Here is a 25,271-nt window from a genome sequence, read left to right on the forward strand (position 1 = left end):
GCCAAAGTCTGTTGGATACATCCTCAAAGTGTCATAGCAATTCATTCAACAGTTGTCTGGAGTCTGGTCAAAAAACTGGACGGACCAACCGCAGTGTTTCCCACATATAGACTTTACCTCGGCGGGCCGCCCAGGTATGTTTTGCGACCCATTTTAGCATTTGTAGAGAAACACAAGAGATACGTTACAAGATGCGGACACACTTAATCATGCTTTAGTTGGCACAATATTGTAGGTGGAAAAAGAGATGTTGACAGTGAACTTTTAGTTGCAGATATGTTTAATATCAATCATGCTGAGGCGTAACTAGGGTACACTTGCGTATAAAACATTGTTAGTCTTCCAGTAATTGTGAAGTCCTTCATAAACTGAAGCTTTCTGTGTTCAGGCAGCAGGAAACGTCTGCAAGGGTCCATGTGAGGTAAATCCTGTCACCTGCCCACACCTGTGTGGACGTATGCAGCCCAAAATGAACGACTGAGCAACTGTGCACCAGGACTGTGTCTTCACGTGTGGGTCCATCGGCATTACACCTATTAAAGCACCCGCGAACGGTCACCATGAATAAAATGACTGATTTCTCTGGGACTGAAGTTTGAACATTGTTGGAAGCATTTGGGATAATGTGGGATAGTACACAACTCAAAAACATCAGCCAGTGGAAAAACTACTAGAACCCCAAAACGACAGGTTCCAGATAAACTATCAGTGGGAGAGTTCACATTAAGCCCCACCTACCAGGGCAGGAAGAGTGAGGGAGGGAGGCTGTAATGGGAGGTTTGGGTGAAAGGAGGGGGGCTGTGTCCTAACTGGGACGTCCCACTGGAAATGTCTTCTGTGTGAACTGCTGTGGCTGTTAGATCGTCCCGGGCCCCGCATACTGCTGACTTCTCTTCTGGTATCCCTGCTCTGCAAAGCTAAAGGTAAGAGCTCGGCATCTCTGAACTGTCATTTATCTTCTTACACTGGGCAGGAGTGACTTCAGCGATGTGTAGCTGCTCTGCAGAAGAATAAGTCTATAATATTTTACCCTTCCAGTCTGCAAGATATATGGGGGAAGAGAACGTAGACAATGAGAAGTTAGCAGGAACTTAGTGACACATTTAGGTTTTTGTTCTTTGTGACAGTCTAATCATGCGATAAAACTTTACTTTCATGTTTGAGCAAACGTTTGCTGAAGTTGAACCTTGAAATGCAGATTGTTTTCTCACATTTATTTGCAATAAATCATGTAAAATATGCGGTTTTTCGTTTTATCTATTAATTTACTTTTAAACTTACTTTAAAATGATGGACATCTGGTTCAAAAAGGCTGCTACTGTGGCCTTAAATGTCAGCAAACAATCTCCCTTGTCATTACTGCTGAAACAGCTACAAGGAAAATCACTCCCTGCAGGTAAACAAGCTGTGATTATGAGTGTTCATTCTCTGTGGAGGTATTGTGTGCCACATCGGCACAGGAGGAGGAGGCGGAGGGGGGACTGTGGGTTAAAGCTTGGGTGTGTGGGTGTGTGTGTGTGTGTGTGTGTGTGTGTGTGTGTGGGGGGGGGGGGGGGGGGGGGGGGGGGGGGGGGGGGGGGGGGGGGGGGGGGTGCTGACATGCCATTAAATTTATTTTGGCTTTGTCTTATCCTGAGGTTTGATTTTCTACTGTCAAATAATTACTGTTTTGTAAAATGATTAATTTGCTGTCAGAGTTTAGTCTAGATGCAAGATGAAACTGCTGCTGTGTTTTTGTTTTTTTAAGAACTCTGTAAATGGACTTCTGCAGGGTTTATCGCTCTGAAAAAGTGGGAGAGAAGTGGAGGAGTGGTGGGGGTGCACGGGATTCCAACAAGCCTAATGGGAGCCTTTCTCCGACAAATATCTCTCCCTCCCTCCCTCTCTCCTTCCCTCCCTCCCTCTGTGACTCCCCCTCTCTGATTACTCTCATGTATAGGAATGCAGGTTGCCGTGGTAACCGGTAACCAGCTGTTCTAAATGCTCTGTTAGTTAGTTCAGATGCCTTCAAGTGTCTGGACGTCACTCATGCTCACCCACAGGGCGAGGGATTTGCAGAAAGAGGCTGAAGTTCTTGCATACTTTGGGTGATTGTTTGGTCTGGGGCTGTTTTTTTTTTATAGTTTGTACGGTGGCCCTTAGTTTCACTGGAGGAAAATTTTAATGCTACAGCAAAAAAATGTGTCAACAATTTTCAACATGACAACACCCCCGTGCACAAACCTAGCTCCATAGATAAATGACTTGACTGGCCTATGAACCCCATGCAGCACCTTCGTGATGAACTGGAACACCAACCGTGAGCCAGACCTGATCACCAACATCCGTGTTGGACCTCACTGATGCTCCAGTAGCTGAATGAGAGCAAATCTCTGCAGTCATGTTCCACCATCTGGCGGAAAGTCTGAAACCAGGGGAGTGGAGGCTGTGATAGCAGCAGATTAGTGTCTCTGTTTTTGCAGTGACACGTGTAGTTATCACAAATGGCATTAGTACGTTTGTCGTAGCAGGGGTTGGGTGTGCCGGTTGTTACAGAATGAACTTACACAAGTGTGACACAAGTCTCCACGTACACTGAGAATAAACTTAGACATCTTGTGTTCATTAGTTAAACTTTTTATGCACATTCAACGGTTCTGGATTTTTCAATTTGAGGAAAGGACCTGTTGGCAAGTAAATTACTAATTTGACATTTTTGTGGAAAAACATTTTATAAAATGCCAATTGATGATCTTTCTTTTTTAAGCATCATTGGTATTTAAGTTGTTTTATATACAAAATACATAACAAAATTAACAAATTTTATTCTGTTTCTGCTTCTTCCAATCTTTTATTATTTATGCCACTGTTGAGTAAAATATTCAACGCCATGTTTATTTAAGGTAGCACAGATACATCAAGTGGAAATGTTCTAAAACTAGAATTTGAAGTTGTAATTTCTCAGACTTTCTCCTTTCAAGTTGTTTCAGTCCAATCTGACGCAATAGAGATTCCTCCTGCTCTGAAACCACATTATACTCTCCAATCCTTTCCTCACCCCTCACACTGAATTACACGTTTAAAAGACAGTTTGAGTTGAGGCTGAGTAGACAAACGTTATCACTCTCTTTTGATTGTAAATTAGGTTCTTGTTTTACGCTTTCGTCACACCTGACGAGGATTTTTCCAATCTGTCTTTGGGAGGACTGAAGGACAATGTGTCTGCATTAGTATGGGTGAGGTGGAGACAGAGCGGCTTTGGACGCTTAATTGTTGAGGTGGCAGGTCTGGAGCAAAGTGGGAGGGGGTGTGTGGGCGTTGGAGCTGAGGATGCTGGGAAATATTGGGCCAGCTTGGCAATCTCTAGAAAAGCACTAATCCCTGGACAGGAAGGAAGGATTGTGCTGCTGTCTGGGCTCGACGTGAAGAAGAAAAACCTGGAGTTTAGTGTCAGCAAAGAGACACAAAGGCAGATAGAGAAAGACAGGAAGAAAGAGGCAAGGAATAAAAGAATGAAGGGAGAAACAGAAACACAAAGATGATGAGGCTCAAACAAGCGGAGAATGAAAAAAAAAGAGCCGGAGAGAAATAAGTAGGGAGAAATTACGAAAATTAAGAAAACACTAAGGTTTAGAAAAAAGGAGAGACAAATTAGAAGTTCAAGACATAGTCAGACATAATGAGAAGTAAGCAGAAAACAAACATGGAGACAGATAATGGAGTTAAAGCTAGGCAGACAATAAAAAAGAAAGATTAAAATAAAATATAGATAAAGGACAAAAAAGAGGAAAGAGAAATGAGTGTTCAAAGAGAGAGAGAAAAAACAGCTGGAAAATTATTCTTGAGCTGCTTGAATGACTGTTATTAGTGGTTTAAGTGTCTGTGCGTGTGTGTGTGTATATATGTACAGTGTTGTGGTTTATTATTGCATTTTCACTTTGAATTACTGCCACTATTATGAGACTATAATGAAAGTTTTTGCTACACACCGACTTGCTGCCATACCGACCACATAAAGTACGTGGCTTCTGGCCTCTTACAGTGCACAGACAACAAAAAGACTGAGATGGGTCACTGGAAATGACAAAAGCAATCTCAAGCACAGCTTTGCACTGAGAACATAAAAAAATAACGATTTTAGTTCATCTTTTTAGAGAGGCGGAGGTGGTCTGATGAGAGCAAAATCAAGATTTACAAAAGCAGTTACTTATTATTAACAGTAATAACACTAATGTAAAAAGCCACAATGAAAAAGGGAGAGCAAGAAGAAGCCATAGGAAAGCGAGGGCAAAGCATAATTTTCTTTAGTGGTTCACTGAAAGGCTCAGTTCATTGAATTCAACCCAAACAACAATACAATGCTTTTTTAAATCTTTTTCTGGGACACAATACAATTATTTTTGGGAGAACTTGGAGAGAAGACATGAAAAGAAATGCTAAAGGGAAACTGGCTCAGAGCAGTTTGTTTAAAGTGAAGTGTAATTCTGTGGAAAGCAAGAAACAGAGGATGTGTCCTGGTGAAGGAAAAGGGGGGAAGGTAAAAAGCAGAGTCAAAGAGGTCAGGTGACAAGGAACTCAGGTTACATATATCCTGACTTTCCTCTTCTTGTTTGTGCTCTTTGTGCTGGTGATGGGGATGACCGGTGGTCTCTCTGAAACTGCTCTTTGTCCAGGCAACTTAAAGGGGTCCCCCCCCCCCCCACACACACACACTCTCTAGAGAAAAATTTAATTTGCCCGGTGTCTTATTTCCTGTTGAAGAGGTAGCTTGGATGGAAGGGGCTTGATATTTTAACAAGAAACATCATGCTGTAGTCCCAATCGCTATAGGTGACATCATAGAGAAGACGTCCATTATTTTGTACAGTCTGCATGCACATTACCTGACTTTATCATCTGTCACTCGTAGTTTATTTATAACACTTTGCTAACTGACCACAACGGGCTTAGAGAGGCTTTACTGTCAGACTCAAATCTCTTTGCAGGGTTTCTAACATGTGTTTGACCTTTTGCGCTTTTGTTTTGTTCCCCCCAAAAAAAGACCAAATGGTGGAAGTCATCATGGAAGAGCCTTCTTCTTTGTCTTGCTCATATGGACGGATGACATTTCTCCTTTGGGAGCAAAGAGGAAGCTGTCAAAAAATGCTGATAAGACTCCATACTGACACCTCTTGTTTTGTCACAATGCTCAACAAGCATAAAGTTTCAAGTGCAATTGTAACAATTGAGCACTGGGAGACCCCGACTAGCACAGGACCAGTAGCACTTCAGGATGAAAAGTGATTTGAGAGATATTTTTATGTGGCGTTTCTATCACGTGTGCTCTTTTTTAGATGTCTGGGAATTGTAATCCAAAAGGTATTTCATGATCTTCCTCCATCATTATAGTGCCTTGTCTACAGAACTCAGTATAGACGGAGGAAATCACTGTTTCTTCTCAGAGACTTCACTGAATATTTGCCTCTTCATAGTCCTTTGCATGCCAGTGATGTTTGTCTGCACTGTTTTCTGGCAGACAGGCTGCTACAGGTTGTTTTTCCAGGCCTCCAAACCCGCCTGTTATGTCACAGAGGAGAAGAAGAAAGAATTCTTCTAACTGCTCCCTTTAAAGAGCATCTGAAAAAGAGGCAGAAGCAGAGAGAAAGTGAGGGAGATTTCTGAATTTGCAGCAGTTCCAGTGCAGGTTGTTTACCTCCATATTGAGTTTACACTTGCTTACCTAACTAGCCTCCCAAATTAAATACATTTGAGGAGAAAAAGGGCGCCTTTATGAGCCTGAAGTTCCCCTTTTAGCCTCGGTCCTGTTTGATTATGAGAGCAGCTTTCCAAATAAAATAATTTGCTTTGCTGTTACATCAGTCCTCCTCTTTCCTGCCGACCAGAGCCGAATGACTCTCCGGCCAAACAGGAATATGTTAAAGACGACATAGGACAGGAACACCGTGTCCCTCCAAATCAAACACTTACCTCACACTTTTTGGAGATGAGACCTTGTTTGATTTCCCCCTCTTTGCGATCACATTAAGCTCTCACTCTCAGTCAGACACGCTTCTTATATGTGTGACATAAGTTCTTTTTTCAAAATTTCCTGTCTGCAGAACACCTTGCTTTTTGTTTTGTTTTTATAGCTCAGCTTTTTGAAAAGTACAGAGAAGTTTCCTTGTGTGCAGGTTATTTGGAGACATCACTGTCTGCATCCTCTGCCAGGCGTTCTGTATTTTTCCACATCCAAGTCTGCTTATGTCTTTCTCATCTCTGGACCTTCATGAACAGTGATCACCATTGTAAATGTCTTCCCTTAACTCTGCATTAAGCACCGAAAGATTTGTATTTTCCTTTGACAGGTGGAACAAAACAATGCAACAATAATCATGTTGCTTTTTAGTTTTATTCTCCAGAATGATTCTCCTCTTTAAGTTGTGGAGCATCTCTTGTTTTCCTATCCCCAATGTTCTGCCAGTCTGGAACTAACACTTTCTTCCTTTCTTTTTTCTAACATCTAAGGTACAGACACCCACATCAAAACAGCTGTGCAGATCCGTGGTGTGATTTATTGTCCAGATTACTGTCAGAACTGAGAAAAATCCAAGAAAAACTATGTTAGATGTAGTGAAGATGTTAAGTTGTTTACAGCAAGTGTAGCGTGCACTACTTTTATTTACACGGTCATTAGAAATTGATTACCTTGATGTGGCGGATCTAACTCTGCATTGTGCCGTGCAGAAGAATAAGACCCCAGTTTCCGTAGTGTACTTGTAGAGAAACAAAACATTCACAGGGTCTCTCTTTCATAAATCCTCTAAACACATACCGCCATGGTCTCACTCTAACATCACAAGCTACACGGCAGCCCTGCTACACACATGCCTTGACAAACTTTCCTTTTGATTAACAGACTTATGCATTACAATAAAAATACCATATGTTTACTTTACATTGGTTAAAAGTAACCTCGCATCACATGTAGCAGAAAGCTGGGGCACAAAACAAGTAATTTAGCGCAACAGCATCACACTAATGCACTGGAATTAAACGGATGTAAAAAAAATGTGAAAGAATACATGTCAGATACATGCATGATTGATGTAAATTGGGAGGCTTCCTCAAATGGCCATTGCAGTTGTAGTACATGGCTCTCCAGTCACATTCATCTGAGGGTTTCATTTGATGATAAATATTGCACAAACTTGCTCTCAAGAAAGAATGCTACATCTTGCACAGCTGGATTACGCCACATACAAACACATGAGTCATTTTTGAACATGAAGGAAGGTCAATATAGCTTGGCTGTCCAAGTGCCAGAACGTTCTTGTGTCGCTTCAGGTTCATCAAACAACACATGTCAAAACCCTCCACTGGTGGTTGACTGTATGCAAACTTTACCCTTTTCATCGCGTTCAAACATGTTACCCATTCAGATGCTTCATGTCAAGAGGCCCTCCTGCATTTTTTAGGACACCCGGCAACCAGCCAAGTGAAGTGTTCCTCCACCCCCAAAATGTTAAAATTCAGAGCCATGTCGTACATTTCCAATTCCACCGTGTCTGAGTTGTTAATTGTAGCACTTTGTTGTAATAACAAAGTAAAAATGTTATCTTCCAACAGAGAAGATTGGATCGTTTAGTTTTGATTTATTGTCGGTTTAAACCTGCTGCCCTCTTATCCGAGGTGCAGGAATACCAACTGTTCTCAGCCTTCTTTTGTAAAATGTGTTATTCTCCGTTGGTCTCCTGCAGCATTCATATTGTACAAACTGTGTCAGCTCACTTCAGTCTTATTGCCCTGCTAGAGGATTTTCTTTCTCAGCAGAGTAAAAACTCAAAAGAAACAAGAGATACAGTCTGTTGTTGTGAGGCAAATTCCAGTTCTTTCTGATATCTAGCAAAAAAAAATGCAAACAACAAAACAAAAGAAGTAACAGGGGGGATTTTTTCATCTTTACTGTCGGCCTCCCGAGACAATTACCCTTATATGTCCTTTGATGTCAGGAGGATATAGATTGTTTCTGGTTGTCTGGGTGAAACAGCTGACTTCACAGAGGTGGAGAGAGAGATAACTAATAGAGAAAGAGGGAGGAAGACCAAGCAATGTCATGCTTCATTATCGCACAATGGAGCCCTTATTTAGTCCTTCAGAAGAGACACGAAAGAGGAATAGAAGCAGGGATGGAGCGTTTAGAGACCCCAACAATGAATGCTCAGATCAGATGGAGAGGAAAAAAGATAGACAGATAGGGGGCTGATAGGGACTTTGCTCTCACAAAGCCACATGCAGCAAGTTTGTACCTTTTTATATAAAAAATATTGTTAGTTTTTGAGCTACTTCAATAGTGGACCAAACAGCTGATTGGCACAGCAATCCATAGAACCACAGCACAAGTCTGTAAACTTTGAATATTATCGGCCTTACAAATACAAATACAGTACTGGTCCGGTTTAATAATAATAATAATAATAATACAGAGTTGAGATAGGTTTGGTGGACGGGTAGAGCTGCGTATCATCAGCATAGCAGTGGAAATGGGTGTTAAATTTATGGAAGATATTGACAAGAGGAAGTAGATAGATGACGAACAGAAGGGGCCCCAGGACAGAGCCCTAGTGAACACCAGTAGTGACTATAGGTAGCTGTGATTTGAAATGCCTGAGTTGGATGAACTGAGTATGGCAAAAGAGATAGGATTTAAACCAGTTGATTAAAATTTGTAGTAATATTATGAAAAAGTTGTCACCTTTTGTAGCATTTTGTTGAGACATTTTGTTTCTTTGTTGAGAATATGTACGAGGTGGAGTTACTGTAAATGGCGTGAGAATATGTCGCTCACATGGAAAAGGTTTTCTTACACTTGCTGTGATTCTATGGTAGATGTAGAGCAGAATACATGCAACATAGGAAAATCTAATATCCCAAGCCTGTAGCTTTTATCCAAATCATCTCATATCAATATAAGTATTATACATAATAGGAACTGAACATTGCTCCACCAATTCAGTTACCCAGAACCACACATCAGGGTCAGATTCTTACACGTTTGTCTGTTTATGGATGTGAGTATGTTTAGGAAAGCTTTATGGAGAGTCATTTTTCCAAACAGAAGCCTGGTGGTGAGATGAGGAGTTAAAGTATACTGCTGTGGTAGTGTACATAAAGACATGAGCTGTTTACATGCCTGTTTCTATCTAAATGGCAGAAAGATGAGTTGACCCAGGCTGTTACAGTCGTGTTTCTGAAGCCTAATTTAGTCCAGTCAGCCACTGTGCTCATTCTGATTTATGCTCCAGAATGAAGAGAAAATCCCTGTCAGTGGGCGAAATGATGTTCTGGGAGAGTCTTTTCAACATAAACCCAAACAGCCAGAGACAATTTCAACACAAACTGTCAGTAAACAAAGTAGACAGTGAGGGTTTTGTTCAGGAAAGTGGAGAGCTTCCATTAGCCTGCAGAGAGAGGTGTGTTATATGTCGTGTCCAGATGTTTTTGTTATCTATAGAAAGACTGCCGGTCTACATGAGAGTAGGGTTTGTTATTTCTTTTAGACTTCCCGTATCCTGGAACTTATACTTCTCATTTTATTTGAGTATATAAAGAAACAAAAATTTAGGGAAAGTAAAAAGTCTACTGCATTTTCAGCAGGCTGCCAAGAAAACGAAATATATTATAAATATTCTCACAATGTTAGAATGACTTCTAGTAGAACTACTCCTACTACCGCTATTACTGCTAATACTACTGAGAAGAGTTGCAAAGTGCATAACAAAAGCAAGTACACATCAGTATACATCAGACAGAGTAAAATAAAATGATCAAAATGAAAATATTACCTTGATTACATTTCACTGTATCAGTGTTCTCTTTTGTGAGGCTTATAGTCAGACTTGTGTGCTGACATGGTGATAAGCTACACAGCAGAGCCACATAAAAAAAAAAATGATAAGCAGATTTCAAATATGAATCAGTATTTCCCACAAAAAAAGGACAAATATAATTCAGAATTGTTTTTTTTATGTTGATTGGGTTAAACTTACAACCTCTAATGATTTATTCATATGCAGACGATGAAAGCTTATCATTAAAAGCATTTAATATTGAAATAATTATTCAAATCTAATCACATGAAAGTCACTCCTCCTCTTCAGTTCTGCTCAGGAATAATCTTTTTCAACAGAGCCATCAGGAAAGTAGATATAAGTTTACGTGGCTTTGTTTTTTGTTTTTGTGAATACGGTTGGTTCACCTGTCGCTCTGCTGTGTCTCCACAGACTTTGAAGATGAGGGTGTGGATCGTCTTCGTCCTGTGCCTGGCTGGCCACGCCATGGCTGCTCCTGTAAGTCATACTGTGTGTGTGTGTGTGTGTGTGTGTGTGTGTGTTCTTAATGCAAGTCTGTGAAGATGAAATGTTTGCTTTCCTAAATTCCCCAATTGCTCCCCTGAGTGTATTCTGTGTGTTTGTGTGTGCATGTGTACTATTGTGTGAGTGCACATGCGAGTGAGATCATTGTCTACTTTTGACTTCCTTCACTCAAGTGTTTTTATTTAAGCACCCACAAGTGTGTGTTCATGCGCAAGAGTTCTAATGGTTTCACGTGTGTGTGTCCCAGACTGAGGAAGAGCCTATCGTGGAAGAGCCCATCGTGGAAGAGATGGTAACTGAGGAGCCAGTTGTTGAGGTCAGTCCCCATGTTCACCCTGTATGAAACGTAAATTGAGAAATGAAAAATAATTCTGTTGCAATATATTTGTTGTTGTATACCTTAATTGCATGCACACAGTATTCCTATGCAATCAGGGATTAATACTAACACAGCTCAATTTTTCTTTTACTTCCAAATAAAGCAGATATTCTGGATAAACTGTTGTTTACAACCTGTCTGATCGTCCCACCGCTTGTGTTTCTTGCTCTTTGGACTTTGTTTGGATCTTAACAGTTACTTAAAGCTTGCATTCATTTAGCTGCCACTTTTATCCAAAGCGACTTACAATTACTATATGTGTCAGAGTTCCAACCCGACACGCCTCTGATGGCTACTAGGTGTCTTGCTCAGGGACACATTGGTGGATGTGTCACAGTGGGAATTGAACCCGGGTCTCTCACACCAAGGGCATGTGTCTTATCTACTGCGCCCTCTTTCATTTATGGTGTTATGCTAATATTTGGTGGAAACTCGGCTGAAATACATTTGCTCTCATTTGAGTTTGATTTGGCGCCTGTGATGTGTTTCCTGAGCAGCTGCTCAGAGAGATGATCTGATCTGTGATGGAGCTTTGGGCTTTCGACACTGCAGCCAAAGAAGTTCAGTGGGATTTATGCATGTGACGCCCACAGCTGAATTACTCATTTGTTCAGCCTCTGAAAGAATCGATCCATCACAGAATAACTGAAAACTAAACGCCTGTCGTGGAAAGCATACTGAACAATTGCAAGGAACAAACAGCCCGGTGTGTTTATTGCATTCAGTCAAATTCTGATTCTGCTAACAGAGGCCTCAGAGATTAGATATCTGTCATGATGCCGTGTTTGAAGAGTTCGCTTAGCTTTTTGTCGTTTGGATTTACTTTTTAACCTTCATAACACGATTTGTGAGCAGTGCACCTGAGGAGTTTATTTCTTCCTCAGATTGTTCCGTTTGAATAACTGTTTCATGCCTGAAGAGGTGGAAGTTTGAAATGTAGTTCTGTTGACCTCTCAGATGTTTCTTGGTATTCGTGGTTTCAACTTGAACCTGATTAAAATAATCTGAACCGTTCTAATGTTTAGGAAAACTGCAGCATCTTTTGTTGCAGAGTTGAAAGTCCCTGATGTCCGGTTGTTCCACTAAAGCTTAATCTGTTTCTGGTGGAAATCCTACATCGGGATATTTACCAAAATCTAACCAATCTGTTCACCAAATTCTACCCAAATCCATTGGTTTCCTCCGAGGCTTTTGACATCTCTTTCCAGCAAACAGACAAGGCGAAAACATGAAACCCTTTCAGCTCAATCCATGACGTTGCCTTATTAGGAGAGACAAGTCTCTCTTAATTGAAAAAGATGGTTACTTTTCTAACAGAGCACAATGTCTCTCATAACCTGTTGTAAACAATTCGAAACTACCAATATATACCAGTACAAAACCAGTGGAGTGAGTCTTTGTGTGAACTGATTATCGTTTCCTGCTCCAGAGGTCCAGCGGGACCAGAGATCCCACAGCTGTTAATTTTAGCCGTGCATTCAGCTCGCCAGCCGGTCGGGAAACCATTGCGTTTTTTCATGGCTTCACCACATGTGGATCCAGCTGCTTGTTATTGTTGGATATTACAGTCTCTCTGCTCCCAGACTCTGTTTGGCCTTCAGGGAGGAACCTTCTTTAGTGGTGACGTTTAAACCTTTTTTCAGGAAAACCAGGGATATTTAAGCTGTTTGGTTTAAGTGGACATCGTGTAGAAATAGACCTGAAGACTGTTGCACGGAAATCATCTACTAGACCAAATTCAGAAAGTGCATCAAGAAAAAAAAACAAAGAAGCAGGCAGTTTCTTCACTCAGATTTTCGCTTTGATCACTTTGTTCCCCAAATGAGATTAAATTCCCCAGCATGTGACTCATAAAGCTTTGGCTGCTTACAGTCTGACCTCTGACCTCTCATGTCCCCCAGGAGACCGAGGTGGGGGCCAACCCAGTGCAGATTGAGGTTGGAGAGTTTGATGAGGCCATTGAAGTTGTTGAAGATGTTGTTGCTGAGAGTAAGTTCACAAACACACACAAACTTGTTTTTGTCACTTAGGATAAGATTGCATTGATTTACTGAAATGAATTCCCAGAAAACTTACTCTAAACTAGCCACTACATGCCTAATCTCACCCCTATCTCTAACCAGAAATCAAGCCTTAACGCCAACATTTAATGGTTTACTATGTATGTAAGGATCAGAGTTTTGTTCTCATACTGGTAGTAAGTCCCCACATTGTGACTGTGTGAACATTTCTATATTTTATAAGGCTGGGACACAAATAGTGTGCACAGCAGACCATCTGGTGAACATAGTGGGGCAATTTAGCATCTCAAGAGCCAGATATTTTCCTCAGGAGGTGGTAGAGACCAAAAACAGAGCTAAAAGAGAAAGAATATTCGACTAGAATTCATCAGATGGCTGAATGACTCCCCAATGAATGATCATGTTGCTGTGTTAAAAAGCAGCGGAGTGCTGACAAGTTCACCATATCACATTAAAAGGTGATGATATGATAACATGTTGCATTCACAAATTGTTTCCATTACCCTAAGTGGCCAAAATAACAGTTTTTAGTAAAAGTACAACAATGACTCAAGTAAATATTAAAGTCCCCCATTACACCAAGTAATAGTATCTAGTATGCTCAAGTATCAAAATGTAAATGAATTAATGAACAAAAGTCGTGTTTAATAGAAAAAAAGAGAAAAGCCAGCCTCAGTAAAGAAATAAAAGAAGATTTTTTAAGTAACAAAAGAAACCAGAGTAACAAAATTTGAAGAAAATTTTAAAAGTGTAAACATCAGTTTTATTCTTAATATTTAGTGGTAAAAGTGAAAGTTGTCAAAAAAAATTAAAACTTCACTAGACATTGCTGCAAAATGTATGTCCATTACATTACATCACAACATACACACACATAAGTGTGGCACACATGCATATGTAAATTTGGAGTCACCTGACCTCAAATGAAAAGCTGAAGTCAAACGTTGACATATCCTTTAGTTTGAGAAGTCTCAGTCCCTCCACTCCACCTCCTCTGAAAATATTTGACTTTGCTGCATTTCTCTCCTCTGCCCTCCAGCTATAGTATCTGGGTTTGCAATGGTTAGTGATGCCTCAGACTGGCAAATCAAACAGTCGTAATGACAGACTGCCTCATTCTGTGAGGAGAAGGCTGTAATTATGTGTTCCACCCTGCTCGGCCCAGTAACTGAGCCGCAGGCAACGCCAGCGGCACGAAAACAGTCCAACTGTACAAAATGTACAGGGTGAGATATTTAGTTCTGCCTGAGCAGTGCTGGAAGATATACTCAACTCCTTTACTTCTGTTAAAAGTAACAAATACCAACCACTAACTCACCTGGTGGTAGCTACCCATGCAGACAGTTTTAGTTTTATACATTGATATTTTGAGATCTGTTTCTAAGACATCTCCCTCCATATCTGCATACATTGGAGTTGAATGGAATTTCTTTTTGGGTATTCAAAGTAACTAAATAACTTCCTAAGAAATTTGATCATCCAACATTAAATTTAATTTTTATAGTGAATGGTTTCTTTGGAAACTAGTAATGTGTAGCTTTTCCATGTCCACCCTCCATCCATCCATATTGGAGATACATTTAGAGGAGAGACAGAAGGAATTCAGTAAGGAAACACAAAAAGGACAAAAGGAAGTTTTCTCTAGTTACATTCGATGCTGGGTGGGTAGCAATGGCTATCTTAAAATTAAAGAAAACAAATAATACAACAGCTTGGATTGATGAGAAATGTCTGTGCACATTTTAGCACCATATAAAGCACTATAGTGTCTTTACTAGAGACAGAAACTAAACTACAACACCCTTCTGCTCTGCTACTGTCCAACAGTTTGTGCCTTTAATTTTGACATTTTTCCATGACCTTTGCTGTTTTCCATAGAGCAGCATTTTCAGGACTGTAATTCTCTTTATAACTGAACAGTAGCTAAAGCCAAGCACAAACTCTTTCATGACAGTTTTCTTTTTGTTTATTAATCTTCTAGTACATGGATGCTTTTAATTTGAGTTTTCTTTTGGCAAACTGCACTAAAAGACAAAAAAAATATTTGTGTCTGGATTGAGTCATGTCTGTTTAGCCTCAGTTAAATCAGTGTTTCACACAGGAGATTTTTTTCTGAGAAACAGACTGTAACACTTCTTCCGTGCTTTTTTCACAGATCCCTGCCTGAACCACCACTGCAAGAAGGGCAAAGTTTGCGAGATCGACGAGAGCAACACGGCCATGTGTGTGTGCCAGGATCCCTCCACCTGCCCCGCTGCTGAGGGAGAGTTCGAGCATGTGAGTTTGAAAACAACCAGCCCGACAGTTCTTTAAACTTGTCTTTATTCTTAAACTGGTAACTCATCACCAAGGATCGGTCCAATTTGTCTGGCAGAACAGATTTTGAAGGTACTTGGTGACGGATCAGGCCTCGGACTAACGGTGATATAAATACATTTTGGCCACCACTTGGCCACTGTGTTTAACCACGAATATATCTCCTTTCTTGGACTAACACTTATCTATTCATCTCTGCCTGAACAGATGTTCAACCAGAACTTTTTACAAAATGAATAAGTGATGACAGAATTCCAGAAAACAATGATTAAATGATTAAAGTAGTCACATATTTTTTTGAAGTTTAGTTAAAAGCAGAGACACTAATCTCTTTGTTAGGAGTTTGGTTCTCTAAGGATCTAAATATGTAGCCACAACATTATGATTTGTTTTGAATGCAGCCATTTCTGAATCATCAAGTCATCAAGCTCAAAGCTGAGAGAAGTCATCTGTCTGTGTTTTCTTTTTCAGGTTTGCGGCACTGACAACAAGACCTACGACACCTCTTGCCACTTCTTTGCCACCAAGTGCACCCTGGAGGGAACCAAGAAGGGCCACAAGCTGCACCTTGACTACATCGGATCCTGCAAATGTGAGCCCTCACGCACTCTGATTCAACATATCTAGCGTTTGCAGAGAACGAACTTACAGTACAGTCAGTGAGGACATTGGGAGTTAAACCACTAACCCCTCCAGTATTTGGGAGCTATTGTTACGATAGCATTGGAGATACAAACTGATATCTCAAACCAGAAAAGATATAACACGTTGCGAATGTGTTGCCCACATCGTTGTTTGTTGTTAAGGCAGTATGATGGAGAGCCAAATACTCACTTCTGCCTTTAAAATCTTCTTCAAGATAAATTAAAGGTGGGTTAAGCAATTCTAATCCAATCCAAGCCTTTTGTCAAATTCAGCTAATCTGTCTTCACTGTACAGCTGTCTGTTCTGTGTGTGTGGTGAGTTTGTATAATCTGTAAATAGGAAACAAAGTGGCCCCCCAACCCGCCACGCAACACTATTCCAGCCGTGATTTGTGTGTCACTAGTGTTAAATGACTTGCCCACCGACATTCAGCTTCCTTTCTAGTTGGCTAAGACATGCTGTTGTTGTGATGTTAGCTATAGAACCGTCTCATCCTCTCTGCACGTTAGCTTTGCAGCAGCAACTGTGCTGTTTGCTAACCCACAGCGTAGCTAGCATTTGTTGAGGAATTGGATTTCTCCAGAATCACATTATCCATCTTTAACCACTTTGGCTAGAATTTGTATCTCTTTATCTGTGGTTGCAGTTTATGAATTTTCTTCCGTGTTTTGTTTTGCCATCATGTGGTTTCTGTTGTTGATCTGTTTCTGTTTGCTACTGTGGGATCTGGTTTATCTTATGTTCCTGAGTATTTTGTGGTCCTACTAATCTGATTGATAAGCTAAGAAGCCGAAGCTCAGATGTCTCTGTGTACAGTTAGCGTTCACTGTCTTGCATCTCTGTGTTGCTGTGATGGATGGGCAGATCAGACGTCTGGCCTGCAGGCTGCAGCTCAGCGTTGTGGAGGATCTGTGCAGACACGCTGGCTGCATTTCTTCCGCTGCTGAAACTGAAACATGACACATGCACACACACAAACATTGTGAGGAGATGACTCAGGGCTGAATGGTTCAAATGGAGATCAAGGTGTGGTTCAGTATATCAGAATAAAACGTGATGCAGGTTGTGATTTTGGGATAGTTGAGAGTGAAATGGTGGATATTTAGATGCTGATTCTTTTTTAGCTGTTAAATTTTCATCGCACTTTTGGTGGGAATTTTACATAATGTATGTCCATGTATCTGAATTTCAATAAATGGTAATAACAACGATATGTTTAGAGATCAGTTAAAACAACAATATTATGTTGATAAAGTCAATAACAAAAAAGTAACATTTGAAAGAAAGTCAAGCAGTTTTATTGAAATATTTCTGAATGAACAAGAGGTCAGTTTGTCTTTTTGACTTCGAAATTCTTCTTTCTTTTAAATATAACTTAATTTATTCCAACTCATGTAACAATATAATGTTCACAAGAATCATTAAATGTCTTTTAAAAAAGAATGCAAGTTTTGATGTGGTTAAAGCTTTTTTTCAGTTTGCCTCAGCTGTTTTCAAAAGCACACCTCAATGAAATTATGAATCAAACAAACAAAGTAATGCTCCTGCTCCACCTGTCAACTGCAGTGTCAGCAATGTCACGATTCCATTTTAGATATTTCTCTTCTCTTCACAAAGTGCCTAAGCGAAGTCAGGGCTTGATGTTGAATTTATTGCATAATACGCATCTGCTTTTGTTCATGCTGACAGTGTTTTCTCTCTGCAGTCATCGAGCCCTGCCTGGACACCGAGCTCACCGAGTTCCCCCTGCGTATGAGGGACTGGCTGAAGAACGTTCTGGTGACCCTGTACGAGCGCGATGAGGACAACAACCTGCTGACCGAGAAGCAGAAGCTCAGGGTGAGGAGTCATTTTGGTAAAGAGAGATTCAGGGGATACTTCTCTGTCCAGGTGTTTCGTTGGTGCCACTGTTGAAAGTGTAGGGGCTTATTTAAATTTTTTCGGTGTAAGATGTAACCTGTTGATTGTTGTAGGTGGATGTGTTGGATATATTATCAGGCCTTGGCAAACATTTTATAGGATGAATAATGATCCATTTAGCACACAGCACAAACATACAAAGAGTGTTTAAAGTAAGCATTTAATGTCCTCTGTCAGAAACTAAACTTAAAGTGTCTGAAAGTTGCCCAACAGTCAGCAAGTATTCACAAGCTACCTTTTATAGGCATGAGAATCACATTTACATAGAGGAGAGTCACATTAAACACAGAGGGTTTGCTTCCAAGGTTCTTTAAAAGAGAAATGCCTCAAATATTGAGAGATATTGCTACCAATGGTGAAGGGTAAAGCTTGTTCACTGGTGCACTACACAATGTTTTATGGCATGTGTTTAAAACTTCGCTCATAAAGAACAAACTCTAATCCAAACAGTTTAAAAATGTAATTCATTCAGACTGTTAGGTCAGACTGAAACGCACCTAAATACCAGAGAGAAGTTTTAGATCCACTCTACTAGCTTTCATGCTCCTCATCAATCTGCACCGATGAGAGCTGATTTGACTTCTGTAGATCATTGAGAATAGTTTTACTTTTACAAACAAGCTTTTGATTCACAATATGACAAGAGCGGTAGTTTCAGGATGCAGACCAAAGTGTGCTGTACTGCAAACTGTCCAGAGCTTTTAGATGAATCTAATCACTAAAGTGCTAATTAGACTGATTATTAGATTTGCAGCACATATTTTCAACAATCGACATCTAAACCACACAATAAGCTGATTAGGGGTCATATAAGCAGTTTATTTTTTGGTAATGTGGATTGTGTCTGTCCGATCCTTCAGGTGAAGAAGATCTATGAGAATGAGAAGAGGCTGCAGGCTGGCGATCACTCTCTGGACCTGTTGGCTCACGACTTCGAGAAGAACTACAACATGTACATCTTCCCAGTCCACTGGCAGTTCGGCCAGCTTGACCAGCACCCCAACGACGGGTACGTAGGTGACCAAAAGGAGTAGTTTTATATCCAATCAGACTTCCGCAGCTATCTCTCATAGATGGAAAAAATGAGGAGCTCTCTTGGACAAACCTCAGCTTCTGACGTGTGGCACATGTAAGGTCCTGCAAACTGAAATATCTGTGTTGCTCAGGCAGTGGTTGAGCTTCTGGCAGACTGAGAGCTGACTGGTTTCCAGTGTGGATGATGAATGATGATCTTATGCCATACTGATGGATCAAACAGTTGCTGCTGTTCACTTTACAACTACTTATTCTAAAAAATGATGATGTGGCTGCTAGACTCTACATGCACCGGCAAGAACCTAAACTAAGACACACAGACATTGACAGAATCATACCGTGAAAGTTTTCCCATAATGAATCTTGTTCTTGTGTCTGTACGCCACCAGATACCTGACCCACACAGAGCTCTCCCCACTGCGCGCCCCTCTCATTCCCATGGAGCATTGCACCACCCGCTTCTTCGAGCAGTGTGACGCTGACAACGACAAATACATCGCCCTGGAGGAGTGGGCCGGCTGCTTCGGCATCAAGGAGCGTGAGTATTGACTGTGTGCCTGAATGTGATCACCAAACAACAAAAATAATGATCTTAAATTAAGCTTATCACGATGCTTACTGTAGCTTTAACGAAGTTTAGCAGCGGGAAATGAAAGAGACCCTTTTTATTGACCTTTTATTTAAACTGCCCAAAGGTGACATCTTCAAATTTCTTGTTTTGTCCAACCCCCAAAGATATTTCAATTTATTTCATTTCAATAATAGAGAACAAAGAAATGCAGCATTTTTCTTAAGTTTACCTAAGAAATATCATATTTTGTCTTTGCATATGCTTAAAATATTTGTTGTTAATATTTGAAAACCTGTCACTTACATCCAAAAGAAGAAACACTGCTACAACACTCTAATTTTTGTGGTTTTGTATTGTATTGTTAAGCACTGTTCTCCTTACACATTCATTTATTTGATATTTTGTTATGATCATTGTTGCCACATGGGTCAGGATGTTAAAATGTGCTGATGGATGTTTTGTGTCTTTGTGTTTGCAGAGGACGTGGACAACGACCTCATCATCTAAGCTCCTCTGAGCAGCAGCAGTATGACAACCCCTAGTCGCTACTAACGGGACAAGGTGCTGATCCCTAAGTTAAAATAAATCACAGTAACGGTGCTAATTGCTAATTATTTTCTATTTTGTTTTTCCAGTAATGACCTTTTCTACCGATACCACTAAAAAAAAAAAGATTACAAAAGAGAAATGTGCATAGTCTGTACTAACCATCACAAATTCATGCGACTTTGAATTCTCTTGTTTGTTGAACCCAGTAAAGAAAACTAAAGACCTCTGATGTAAATGTATGTTGTTGACAATATTATATATGCTATGATTTGTGCAGGGTTTTAATTGGAGATCAATTTGAAACAGTATCTTGAGGAGACAAAACTGTAAAGTCAAAAATAAAGTTTCTAAATAAATGCTCCCTCTGCTTGCTTTCTACAAACCAACTATTTAGTTTTTGCACTCTTTTGGTGGTGGACTCATTTTGTGTTTGTTTTTTTTTTTTTGGTTTTCGATCTTTTGACTACTGCTTTAAGAGCTGTTCAGTTTTATTTTCCATACAGCTTCCGTGTCCCGTGTACTGATATTTGAAACAATAAAGAGGATATATTGTTTGGAGATTTAATGAGGGAAAAATCTCGCAGGCTGAGAGTTTTTCTCACAATTAACATGTTTCTACTGACACTGAGAGCACGACCAAACTCTTTCCATGAATAAAAGACTATGAAAAGATCTGGAAATCTCTGCATGCATTCATATCTGCGTCTCTTATCCCCTGCTAAGGAATTTTTTGTTGAGATGATCTGACAAGGGATCAGCATGACTCCATGACTCATCAGGAGGCCGGTGTGTTTACGAGCAAGACTTAACTCTGTTTCATACTCAAAATAATCTAGAGTCACATTTTTATAATTCTCAGTCGTTAAAACATAAGATGTCAAGAAGCTCTCGTCTCATCCTTAGGAGTCACTCTTCTGTATTGTCTGTCTCTGAATGCTGCCTTTGTGCAACAGTAATGCTTTTAAAATCTTCCCTCGCGTGTTGGAGACCCTAAAAAGAGCTATTTTACAAGCTTCTAAAACAAGCCTCTTCTTTTTCTTCTCCCGCAGCACGTTTTCTTTTCTAGTCCTTTAGTTTCTCAACTATGATCAGTCTACGGTCACTGAGGTTTGACGTTTGTTTTCTATAATGTTGATGATCAACGTTTTCAGATTATCCTGCTGTGAGACACACTCACAACTCACAACTCTGGTAGAGGAAATAATGGTTTATGAAGCCCCGTTTTGGTTTATTAGTCAGAATTTAAATCTAAAAAGGTTCAGTTCCGTTTCATTCAGGCAGCACACCAGCTCTGATAAAACTAAAAAGTTTCCCTTTCAGTTTAGTTGTTTGCTGCAACATCTTGGAACTCAGATAATATAATTTTAATGTTTGGGCTCATGGCACCTTTTCAAATTTAAAACGTAGCTAAAAAAACTATTAAATTAAATTATGTTCAACTGAAAAGCAAGGCCGACAGGAGACAAAAATACATTAAAATCAGCACACTTAAAATAATGTTAGGCCACTTGTAGTCTAGCTTGAAAAGCAACTTAACCGCAGCTGAAAATCTTGTTTCTGCTGACCTCTAGTGGTAGAACTTCTCACCTTGCTGCAGCCATGTAGAAGTGTGTCCGTACATTGTGGCATCATTGTCGGGAGAAATGAAGAGAATAACAGACTTCAAACTTTATTTTGCTGGAGATGAAGGTGGGCGTACCTGGGAATATCTTGAGGTCGCCCCAATAAAAGAATAACTAACAGGACAGTTATGCAGGTGTGAGTCAATCCTTTCAGTGCAAACACAGTGGACTGCTTTCTTCCAGTGTTATTGTAGTTTAGAATAACTAAGTATAATAACTGCATATTAGAAGGATGTGATGTGTGATTGGTTACCACACCCTTATTTGAACTTCTTTCTCCATGCTGCCTGCCATCTGTCTCCACCCGTGACCTTTTTGTGTTCCTTTTTGGAGATTTGTTGCTTCTCAAAATTAAAGAGAAGGCATCAGCGGTGACTTTGCTTTGCTTTTTACCATAAGAAAGTGTCTAAACAGGCAGTAGGTGAAAACACATGTGTGGGTCCGCTCTGAGAATAAGGTCTTTAAAACAAACCTATAACATAATAAAACAAGCCAGAAACAAAAGTCTGTCAAACTTAAACAGGCTGAAACAAGCTACAGTTATATTGGTCAAGGTAAAAAGAGGCCTTCTCATGATTATACCCCTATATGTAATGTGCACACAATGGAATTTAGTATAGTCTACAAATGTACTCAAACACACAGTTGCACAATGAACAATGTGCTTTGGATATAAGCATACAATATTACTGTATTTTTTAGCCTAAAGAAAACATACGTGGTATATTTGGAATTTGTGTGAAAGGGGCCATAAAACAAGGCAAAGCAAACCACAAGAGCATTTTGTTCAAAACAAAGCAGTATCCTGTAAATTGTCAGTAAACATTACTACATAACTGCCATACATGGCTGACATGTCTGTGCCCTTGCTGTTCATAGTGCCTCATGAAACCCCCGCCTGTGAGTTTAAAATACTGTTTTACACTCAACTGTTTCTGGCTGAGCACGAAGCTGCTCAGGGTCCCCTGGGAGACGGGAGAGCGAGAGAGACGGAGCACCCTTTTACCATCCCCACCCGTTCATCCAGACTCCAGTGTCAAGAATGTGAAACAACAGCCGGGCCTCGTCCACAAAGCCAAAGTCCCTCCTCTCAGCCACAGCACGAAAGCTTCACTCTCTGTCCTCTAACTGACGCTGAGGGATGGAAGAAATGGGGCGGCTAGAATAGAAGCTTCTGGAAGTTAAAGTGGGTTAGTATTTTGGCTTCTTTTTTGCTGGGAGACGTGACAGCAAATAGTTTAAACATGAGTGTTGATCTTGCTTTTTACACTTGTTCTGGCTGACAAGTGCCAATGAAGTTCTTTTAGTTTTTATTTTTTTTTAAAAGCACCAAACATGAACACTGAATTATACATTTGACGCATCATGATCAAGCAAGTTTCACGTATGTGTACAAATAATCAGCAGTCTTCCACACAACCTTCTGCAGAGGGCGACAACATGAGGAAAGATTCAGATTTAAAGTTCACTGAGTCTGACATAATTGGATTCTTTCTTTTTGTGTGCATACATGCCACATTCTCTGACATCTTATATTTCTTTGTTTTACTTTTTCGCTAACACGATTTTTAAAAGCAATGTAGGCAAAGTAATGTGATTAATTTGCTTGGGAACAACATTAAATGTCAACTGGAATGATAAAAGGCTTTAAGGCAGGTTCTGCATCATTATCTTTCTTTTAGAGCGGCCCCGTGTCAAACTTTACATCATAGGGTCCTGCGGCAAATGTGTATGTGTTTCGCTCTATTTTATTCAAGCGATGCGTGTGAAAGTTCATTCTGGAAATTCTGGTTTGACTCCAAAATCAATGTCCATTTATTCTTCTGGAGCTTTACACTGTAAACATCGGTCACGTGGTGAAAACTGAGCCATCTCAATGACATCTGAGCAAACTCCGCCGGCTGATGAAGACCATTAAATGCGGTTGAAAGCATTTGAAAAAGCTAGTAAGTGGACCTTGAGTTAGGTCAAAGAAATATTCTGCTCTTTTCTGCAACGTAGCCAAGTCATTAGAGAGACTGCACAACTATAAATAAAGAGCCTCAAAACCTGAAATCAATCACTTTCAGCTAGATTTAGCCTTTTATTTAACATGATGGGGAGAGTGTCCAGGCCCCGGGGACACCTTTGGTTTAGATAAGAGAGGTTTTTCCTCTTCTGGTGTCTCACCTCAGTGGTAATGTAGCTCAGACTCTGATTAACACGTTAAACCAGTTAAAGTGAATGAAAAATCTGCTTAGTTTCATGAGTCATCCGCTTTAATTAAATTAATTTAAACCCGGTATAAAGTTTTGTCGCCCCCAAGCGGGGAAGAGGCTCCAGTGCACCGAGAGATGTCGCGCCGCTGGAGTGCCGCAAAACAAACCGGTAGACGCCTCTCGGTGAAACCATCGCGCCTTCAGCCATTATTGTAACACGATTGGCCCTGTTGAGAAATCCAGGTAGAGACGCAGCCGTTCGCGATTGGCTCTGACGCGTGGCCCCTTCCTGTAGCGCCAGACGATTGGTGCGTGGGTCGCGACGTTTCAATTTGATTGGCTAGATGGTTCGCACGGGGCGGGGTGTCAAGTTCGGTTGCGGAGCTGAAACCGGTAACCTAGCACTCCAGCACGTTGTGAAGCCGCGAGTGTTTCTGGCTGCCGCCGAGGTGATTCAAAGAAATCACTTTGTTTCTAAATCAACGATTTTTATTTTTGATAATTGACCCGCTGGTAAGTTGTTCTCTAAGATAAACTGTCATTAATTACCTTCAAAAAGTCGTAGTTTGTTTCCTGTGTTGTGTTCACTAGATTAACTGGGTCGCTTTTTGGGCTCCGTCTACATCCTGGTGATGAGACGGTGGCTGTTAGCAACATTTAGCACGCTAATCAATGCTAAATGCTGGAGAATAAACGCTACGCGAGGTGTTAATGTTTGTTAAGTTACCAGCAGGTGATTTAGTAGTTGTTACACGTTGAAATGTCGGGACGGCCACCGCCATCGCTGCTTAGTTTCACGTTGGGTTTCCAGGAGATACCCACCGCCCCGGTGTAACGTTAGCCCACTTCTAGGTCTCATGCAGTCGTGACTCCCTCCCTTCCTAAACCACATTGCTCGCCTGTTGTCCTCGTTAAGATTTTCCATATCTGACTTATTGATTTTATCCTTCATTTGAACTAGCTATCCGGCTAACTTAACGCGAGAGGAATTAAAAGTGTGGCCGGGAGCTGGCCGGGGCACGTGTTGGTGGCTGCTCCTGAAACCGAGCTAATAGCCCGTGCCGTGCCTGTCCTAGTTTCGCGGCCGTGTGCTCGTCCCGCTGTCGCGGTTATAACTCCGTAGCGGGAGGCAGTGGGGGCAACTTGCCATTTGAAGCCCAAGTTATATGTGGAAACCGAAAGCTCCGCCGACGTGCGGAGCCGCAGTACCGGGCGATGAGCGACGTTAGGCCGATCGACCCCGCGAACGGCACAGTCACTGCGGGCACGGCGTGGCCTTTGTCTGCGTGCCACGCTTCTACACAAGCTGCTTTCTGATATGGCTGCTGCAGTGTAGCATGCCCATATATGTACTTATTCTTCAAATAAACCTGGATCCGTTCGAGGTAAAGCCCCCCACCCGGTGTTAGCTGGTAACATTAGATCTGTCCTAGCGCACCTTGAGCTCGTTTAGGGGTGACGTACTTCTCATCAGAGCTTAGTCTGATGGATCAGTTAATGTTTGATGGTTGCCAAGTGTGTGCCAGAACAACAGATGGCTCTAGGTTGTGCGGACAGGTGTGGCAGACAGTCCATTAAAGAAAGCACTTGCTCCCCATCCTGCTGAATGACCATACAGTGTGCTTAACACTCAACTGCACGTTATTTGTGCTATACTGTCCCCCCCCCCCCCCCCCCCCCCCCC

General features: G+C 40.9%; 2 protein-coding genes across 2 annotated transcripts in view; both read left to right on the top strand.

The window, feature by feature from the left end:
* Positions 1-802: 802 nt before the first annotated feature.
* sparc (secreted protein, acidic, cysteine-rich (osteonectin)) lies at positions 803-20,439 on the top strand. The gene is made up of 10 exons (XM_046031278.1): positions 803-923; positions 10,239-10,304; positions 10,579-10,647; positions 12,612-12,699; positions 14,887-15,008; positions 15,519-15,639; positions 17,398-17,531; positions 18,473-18,621; positions 19,037-19,185; positions 19,697-20,439. Exons 2-10 carry the CDS (start codon positions 10,248-10,250, stop codon positions 19,723-19,725), a joined length of 918 nt encoding a protein of 305 aa, XP_045887234.1. The 5' UTR covers positions 803-923; positions 10,239-10,247; the 3' UTR covers positions 19,726-20,439.
* Positions 20,440-23,944: 3,505 nt separating this feature from the next.
* Positions 23,945-25,271, top strand: part of g3bp1 (GTPase activating protein (SH3 domain) binding protein 1) — a 10,734-nt gene continuing 9,407 nt past the window's right edge. The window contains exon 1 of the mRNA XM_046031161.1: positions 23,945-24,100. The gene's annotated coding sequence lies outside the window, so the exon portion shown is untranslated. The remainder of the gene's footprint in view (positions 24,101-25,271) is intronic.

This window comes from Micropterus dolomieu, linkage group LG19 (assembly GCF_021292245.1).
Source record: "Micropterus dolomieu isolate WLL.071019.BEF.003 ecotype Adirondacks linkage group LG19, ASM2129224v1, whole genome shotgun sequence".
NCBI classification, from domain to species: domain Eukaryota; kingdom Metazoa; phylum Chordata; class Actinopteri; order Centrarchiformes; family Centrarchidae; genus Micropterus; species Micropterus dolomieu.